Source organism: Temnothorax curvispinosus, unplaced genomic scaffold, assembly GCF_003070985.1.
Source record: "Temnothorax curvispinosus isolate PA1 unplaced genomic scaffold, ASM307098v1 QBEX01004391.1, whole genome shotgun sequence".
Classification (NCBI taxonomy): domain Eukaryota; kingdom Metazoa; phylum Arthropoda; class Insecta; order Hymenoptera; family Formicidae; genus Temnothorax; species Temnothorax curvispinosus.
In genome coordinates this window covers 59,553-67,984 of record NW_020214171.1, presented here as the reverse complement: position 1 = coordinate 67,984, position 8,432 = coordinate 59,553, and the positions used below count along the sequence as shown (strand labels likewise).

The 8,432-nt window shown below is 37.3% G+C and overlaps 1 protein-coding gene across 1 annotated transcript; it reads right to left on the bottom strand.

Annotated features, from left to right (window-relative positions):
• Positions 1-1,179: 1,179 nt before the first annotated feature.
• Positions 1,180-8,020, bottom strand: LOC112453473 (putative odorant receptor 85d). The gene is made up of 6 exons (XM_025014257.1): positions 7,756-8,020; positions 7,500-7,616; positions 7,322-7,412; positions 7,031-7,167; positions 6,780-6,912; positions 1,180-1,323 (listed from the first exon to the last, which is right to left on the bottom strand). Exons 1-6 carry the CDS (start codon positions 7,896-7,898, stop codon positions 1,276-1,278), a joined length of 669 nt encoding a protein of 222 aa, XP_024870025.1. The 5' UTR covers positions 7,899-8,020; the 3' UTR covers positions 1,180-1,275.
• Between the last annotated feature and the right edge of the window lie 412 nt (positions 8,021-8,432).

Genomic DNA, 8,432 nt, shown 5'->3' with positions numbered 1-8,432 from the left:
CACGTACAAGGTAAAGTGCTCTTCAGTATTATTATATGTTTTTAAAAATTATTTAGAATTGATTCGTTTTCTTAACTTGTACAAACGGAACTGTATTATTATGTATGTCAAACATTTCTTACAAAGGAGATAATTTAATTTTGTGTAAAATATTTGTTCAATTTGTATTAAATTTATTGGGCAGTAGTTGTATGTTTTAACTACGTCAATGTCAACACGCGATCGTTATGATCCATTACTTTTTGCCCCAACTAGTACACGATAAATAAATATAGTAATTGAGTGATAATCTGCGTGACATAACGGTTTAAAATTATTTAGCACATGGAATTAAATTTGTCGGACTTGAAACACAGTTATCTTGGAACATTAATAACTCTTCTCTCCCCGGAATCAAATCGACGCGATTTTTTAAACATACAATTTTTAAACAATTAAATCGCGTCGATTTAATTCCGGGGAGGGAAGGGTGTTAATGTCCCAAAATAGCTGTGTTTCAAGCAAGTATACATATATCATACAAATTTGCGGCGCGCAGTCTATTAAGTTGGAATATATGTATATGTACAGTATGTACATTACAATTCGTTACTTCTTTACTTAAGTATAGAATATATAAACACCAACACCTTGTTACGGCTCAACGCTCCATTTTTCTTTGTTTGATTTCTAATCATGTGAAATTTATTATTATATATATATACTAATAATTATGCATCAAATAAGATACAAGGTTCCTCATAAGAGGAGCTTTGTGAGCGGAATATTTTTTATGTTTTTTTTTCTGGAAAATAAGACATGTTGGGATGACTGCGACAAAAGTGCTTCAATGAATTCGTTTTCCTGTTATTAGAAGCTTTAAATATTTTGTCCTAATGTTAATTGTTACAACAATTTTTTACATATAGTATATGTATATTTGTTTATTATAGACTACTGTTGGACATTAATAATTTATTTATCAAAATTTTAATACTTGCAAAGTTCTTTAATAATAAAAAATGTAAAAAAAATGTTTTCTTTATATTGATAAATATTTTGTATGATAGTTTTTGACAGAGGATCGTGGATTCCTCATAAGAAAAGGAATTTTCTTTACTTTAGAAGTTAATGAGTTTTTTATAGTTTTATTTAATTATCTACAGAAAAGGCACTAAAAGGAAAGTTAGCTTACAAATGTGCGATCTTACAAGATTTTATTTTTATCTGTTACTAGCGTGTGATAAATGATAATAGATAAATCTAGATATTCTTAGTTACATTCTAAAATTTTCATTACAAAGACCGTAGCAACATGAAGTATGACGATGATGTACGCAACACCTTAAACAAAATTTTATTTTTACAAAGTAACTGCCATAGACGTATATGGATAGACTGAACATTACAATTGGAGAGCTATAGGCAAAATCTAAAGGACAGAGATGCTTGCTGAGACAATTCTGTACACGCTAAAACACGCTTTATCGCAGTATCAACCAATGAACCCTGAGATTGTTTCTTTGTTTCTCCATTGTTGTGTATGTGCCGCCTTTCAGAGGCAAGCCGCACATGTACTGGTGTGGATCCAGTAAATGGTAAGGAAAAGCGGGTAATGAATTTACACTGCGTCTTCTTTTAGAACACTATATATTGAACGTGTAATACGTGGCACGGTTGCTTGCACAATGTTCCCTGGCGACTCGCGTGTCGCCCGCATCAAGACGTCTGCGCATCGAACTGCGCAGCTAGGTAATGCGCGCTACCTATGGGGACGCGCGCACATGTGAACGCTCACACAACACTCCCCTCGCTTATGAATACAATGTACGGGGTGCTGTGTGATTTACGAATTTTAATCCATTACGGAAGTACCCGAGAGGAACACGGACCAAGGAGTCTAACATGTACGCGAGTCATTGGGACTTGAGCGAGACACCTAAAGGCGTAATGAAAGTGAAGGTCGGCCCTGGTTGTCGACCGAGGGAGGATGGACCGCGTCGCGATGCGGCTCCGCACTCCCGGGGCGTCTCGTTCTCATCGCGAGAAGAGGCGCACCCAGAGCGTACACGTTGGGACCCAAAAGATGGTGAACTATGCCTGGTCAGGACGAAGTAATCACGCAGGTATAACGGAAGCTTTTGGTTACGTGGTATACGTGAAGGCTAAACTGGCGTATTGTTGTTTTTATTATCAACAGTCCCACTTACAATCCTTGCAGGTGCCTGTATAGGCGTAGACGCTGCTATCACGCTTGGAGGCGTCGCGAACGAATCAGAGCTCGAATCTGCTCTTTCTAAACCCGTAAGGGGTGAATACGGAGGAGCCTTAATCGTACTCGAATCGCTAACTATACTATTAGACACATTCTGATCTTTAACGGTTTCGTCAGACGCAACCTGACTTGAATTTGAAACCTTGGACGGCTCCCAGTTTGTATCCGTCATTTCCGTTGTACTATCAGCAAAAGAAGAGTCGTACTCTTCCTCTTTAACCAGTGTGTCTTTACCGATTTTCCGCAGCTGGTTAACATGACGTTTCCACGTACGTCCATCGTCTAACCTAACACTATAATTAAGCGTTCCTAAACGCTGCGCGATTGTACCAAAAACCCATTTATTTTTACCTCTATAATCTCGACAACTGACCCTTCTCCCTTCCTTAAAAATTTACAGGCGTACTACTCGTATTATACTTAACTTTTTCTTCGAAAGGTCGCAATAAATTTAACCTAGTACGTAATTTCCGCGAAAATAACATTTCCGCCAGCGAAGTATTTGTTGTCGCATGAGGCGTATTTCTATATTGTAACAACAATTTTTGCAATTCTACATGTACATTCGCTGAAATACATCGCATTCGCTTTAATGAATTTTTAAGCGTTTGTACGTAACGCTACGCTTGGCCATTGGTTGCAAGATAGTAGGGGGCTATTAACTTCTATGCAATCCCATTGGATAACAAGAAATCTTTGAATTCTTTAGACGTAAAAATCTTAGCATTATCTGAAACAAAATATCTAGGTAAACCGTGCATTGCAAAAATTTTCCGAGTAAGATTTATCGTCGTACGTGACGTTAAATCTTTAACAATATGTATTTCCGGCCATTTTGAAAAAGAATCGACCAGAATGTAAAAATATTGACCTAAAAATGGTCCTGCAAAATCGACATGTACACGCTCGAACGGCGTTGTAGACGGTTCCCATATATGCGAAACATTCTTTGAAGGATTGTTTTGAAACGCATTGCAATCTTTACAGTTTGCAACTAATTTCTCGATATCTTTATCAATTTTCTGCCACCAGACATATCTTCTAGCTAAGTGTTTCATCCGGACGATGCTGAAATGACCTGTATGCAGTTCCTGCAGAATTTTCTTTTGTAAATTAAATGGAATAACCACCCTAGATTCCCGGAAAATAACCCCGTCCTGCAATGTAAATTCGTTCAAGTTAATCGAATGGAAAGTTCTTTCTTTCCCTGTAATTTTTCCCGTTTTCAAAAATTGTAGAACTGTGGATAATTCCTTATCCTTTTCTGTAGCTGTAGCTACCTCTGACGCTTTTACTGGCAATGAATCAAATGTACCTGACTGAAAACTATCTACCGAATCAACTTCATTTGTTTCCTGTGGAATGGAAACAATCCGCGTTTGCATGTAACTCCGATTTTCTGTATTTAATTTCGTAATTGAAATGTTGTAAAAATAATGCATAATGCTGCATACGTAATGCTGTAAAAATCGGAAGACTTTTTGTTGGCGAAAAAATCTGTGTAAGTGGACGATGATCAGTAATCAAAATAAATTTAGCACCCTGTAAATACTGGTGGAACTTCTTAACCCCATAAATAATTGCATATGCTTCTTTATCAATTTGTGAGTATCGTCTCTGAGTAGGCGAAAGTGTCTGTGAGGCGTACTGTATAGCTCTCTCTGAGCCGTCTGGATAGATGTGCGATAAAACCGCACCTACCCCGTAAGAACTCGCGTCTGTAGCTACCGTTACTGGCAACCGTGGATCAAAATGTACTAAACATTTAGGACTAATAAACGCATTCTTTGCATCTTGAAAACTCTTCTCGCATTGAGAAGTCCATTGAAATTTAATATCTTTACGAAGCAAATTATTTAATGGGTATAAGATTGAACTCAATTTAGGGATGAATCTCCCATAATAATTAATCATCCCCAAGAAACTACGAACTTCCGAAACATTGGAAGGTCTCTTCATGAGATTTATCGCTTCTATTTTTACCGGATCCTTATGTAATCCGTCTTTATTAATAATGTATCCGCAGTACGAAATTTGCGGCATGAAAAATTCACTCTTTTCCATATTTACGCGAATATTGTATTTTTCCAAACGACTTAAAACTAAACGCAACTTTTGTAGATGATCTTTCGTATCAATGCTTGCGACGCGTATGTCATCGAGAAAAACTACTACTCCCGGAATATCTTTTAATATATTTTCAATGGTGCGTTGCCATATCGCTGGCGCTGCTGCGACACCATACATTAAACGCGTAAATCTATAGAGACCCTTGTGCGTGCTCAAAGTTAACAGGGAACGGTCTTCCGGCCGAACCTCTAATTGTAAATAGGCCTGTAGCAAATCTATTTTAGAAAAAACTGTACCACCGGCCATGGAAATCAGTAATTCATCCGCCGTAGGTAACGGATGTTCGTCGATCAATAACTGTGGATTCAGTGTTACGCTGAAATCCCTGCAGATACGTACTTGTCCGCTCTTTTTAATAACCGGAACTATGGGTGTAGCCCATTCGGAATGATCGACTTTTTCTAATATTCCTTCAGAAACTAATCTATCTAATTCCTCCTCCACCAAAGAAACGGAACTTGGCGTAAACGAAAAGGAACTTGGCGCGCTTTAATAAACACAGGCTTTGCTTTATCTTTTAGCGTAAGCCTTGCTTGCATATTCGTAATTTTTGCAATGACCGGATTCGTTAAATTAGAAAATTCTTTCAATAACTTTTGTAATTCTAAATTACTCGCGTCATCAACTTTGTGCAATGTATGTAATTGTCCCCGAAATTGATGCATTACTTTATTATTTTTTATTTGCAAGATCCATTCTCGACCCAGCAATGGCTTGCATTCTTGCATTGAAACGTACAAATTTAATTCACGAGAATTTTTACCATCTTGCACCTCTACCACCATGTAACCAAGCACTTTAACCTGTTGGTTACAATATGAAAATAATTGTATATCCAATTCGTGAATTTTATTTTTCGGAAATAATTTATTCACAAGGGACTGAGAAATTAAAGTAACGGCCGCACCGCTGTCGACCTCAAACTTAATACTCTTATTATTAACTAATAACGTTGTGAAAAACTTATCTCTAAATTGCACGTCCTTTACGGGTAAACAATCTACTTTATTTACATTTCTTACGTTAGTACGACAAACCACACGCAAATGCCCGGCTTTACCGCACGCATTACATTTCGTTGCTTTATCTAGCGAACACTGAGATGCGAGGTGATTCTTACCGCACCGGTAACAAGTAATTTTACTCAAATTTTGAAAACGCGGCTTAACATTTTTTTTGTTAAAATTTTTTGGCTTATCTTTATTAAAACTGCCGTTGCTGCTGCCCGTTGCCTTCTTGGCTGCATGTACCTGGGTAACTTCCGTCTCCCCCTGTAGCTGCTTTGTCCCCTTCTCGGACAACTCGATAGTAGCCGCTGTTTGGACCGCCTGTTCCAAATCCAGATCCCTGGTTTCGAGCAATCTGCCTTGAGCCCGTCGATTCCTGAGCCCACAGACGAACTGGTTTCTTATGGCAACTTTAATGTGCTCGCCAAAATTGCATTGAGCGCAATTTTATGTAGCGCTGCCGAAAATTCGAGAGCAGTCTCCCCCTCTTCTTGTTTTCTCTGGTAAAACTTGTACACTTCCCCGATCTCGAGTGGGGTTGGTTCGTAAAAATCTTTTAATGTTTTTATAATGTCTTCATAATCCGTCGTATACGGATTGTTCGGACTCAATCTGTCCGCTAGCATTCCGAATGCTGTAGGGCCTACATAATGCAGGAGATACGGTACGCGATTTGCGTTCGCGATAGTGAAAATCTTGAATGCGCCTTCCAAACGCATTTGCCACTTCGAAAACTGTCCTACCGTAGGATCGAAAGGCTCGATTGTAAACGTATTCGGTGCATGTGCCATTGTACTTATCTTTCGCGGAAGTTTTCAGTACGTTCTTCACTTCTTGAACGTACGAGAATTTGCCACGTGTGTCTCCCAAAATAGCCGCGCGTAATTGTCGCGGTACTGAAAAATTGCAATTTTGAGACACTTTTCGATCGCTGAATTAGACCGTCCTCGTCGCCAATTGTTGTGTATGTGCCGCCTTTCAGAGGCAAGCCGCACATGTACTGGTGTGGATCCAGTAAATGGTAAGGAAAAGCGGGTAATGAATGTACACTGCATCTTTTTTTAGAACACTATATATTGTACGTGTAATACGTGGCACGGTTGCTTGCACAATGCTCCCTGGCGACTCGCGTGCAAGACGTCTGCGCATCGGACTGCGCAGCTAGGTAATGCGCGCTACCTATGGGGACGCGCGCACATGTGAACACGCTCACACAACATCCACCTTACCTTCTTCACACCAACTACACAATTAGACAAGAAAAGCGTCTCAGCAAACATATCTATGTTTTTGATATCTTCTCTACAGCTCTCCAATAGGAATGCTCAGTCTATTATATACGTCTATGGTAATTGCACATATATATTCTATAAAACAATTACACTTACCGTATTAAAAGTTACATATGACAGTACAATGATTTTACTCATTCTTAGTATTGATGGCCTCTCACTTCTTATCATCATCATTATAAGAAGCTTCCTCGCTGCTATTGGCATATTGTACCACTCTGAATTATACCTACAATTTTTGGAAGAAATTTTAAAATTTCATTATTTATTTATCCGCTTGCTATTTTGTTATGCTTTCATGGATTATATGATTTAGCAAACTACTACTTATATTATACAAAACGTACGCAGATTTAAACACTTTCTCGCTGGAATCTATGATTTTCTGACCCTGCCAGTTTTCGAAGAAAACGTTAATTAAAAGTCCGTTTAGATAAGCAGTGGGTTTTAAAAGGCGATTAATATTTTCTGTGTTGGTTATCACCTACACGACAAAAAGACAAGATATATAATTAACGAAATATAGTAAATATAGTTAAATAAATTAGCTTTACTAAATATTTTATTAATTTATACATGCGATGTAAAAGCACATCCAAAAACTATTAAAATTTTGTGAGAATTTTCATCAGATATACCTGATATCCCAGGACACTTAAAATAAGTACGGTCAGTCCAATATGTATAAAGAGAGGTAAGCTATATACTGATTCTATGACGGCAACAAATCTAATATAATATACACAAACATATCATTTTGTTACTTTGTTGCTCGTACAAAGATAATTAATGCTAAGCGTTCAACCGTATACTCACTGCATCGTTTCCGTGTGTCTGCGAATACTGTACGCGATATTCGCATAAGATTTATCTTTTGCAGTCGTCATCGTCAATCTGTCGTTTTTGAGGACTAACGCGGTTTCCAACCGGTATCTAAGCTCAATATTATCAAAAAAATTTTTTAATGACGCCTCTTGGAATAAAAGTATTTCCGCAACAAATAAACTATCCCATTATTCGCGATTCTTTATAGAATCCATGCACTTAAACCATGATCGTTTATTAGACTCACCTCAAAGCCGCGAACAAACCGCAGCAGTATTCGACAAGTGTTAGATACAGAACATCGAATACTACTAGTAAGACTGTGTAAGAAAAATCGCATATGGCGCTGTGTATAAAAATTGGAACGTAATATGTGTCTAGATCAACCATATAATTAACACGATGAGGTAGTCCTATTTGCACTTTACTTAATGTCTTAGTCTTCTCGGATTCCGTGTATAAAATTCTTGTCAGTAATGTCGAAAGTATATAAAGGACACTGTGACCTAGTAAGAAACCTAATTTACAGAATAATTGTTACATAATTGACAGTTATTGCCGTTAAAAAATTACATAATATTTTAATATTTTAAAAAGCGTCAAACGTTTTCAAACATTTTTTAAAGCTACTGTAATATACAGGGTGAGTGCGAAATTGTAGTACAAGCGACGAGATGATTCCTCATGCCAAAACAAATCGAAATTGTAGGATAATTTTTTTCGTAAAAAGCTTTATTTTCGAAATAAACAATTTCGAAAATTTATCACGTATATATACTTGTCTAGAGACCATATAATCAGCCTATACAGCACAAAATGTTTTCAAAAAGTATTTCTGAACATTTCTGTAAAAATATTGCAAAAACATTTTTAAGTGATTTTAGGAATATTTTAAAACGGTTTAAAAAATTTTTGTAGTAACAT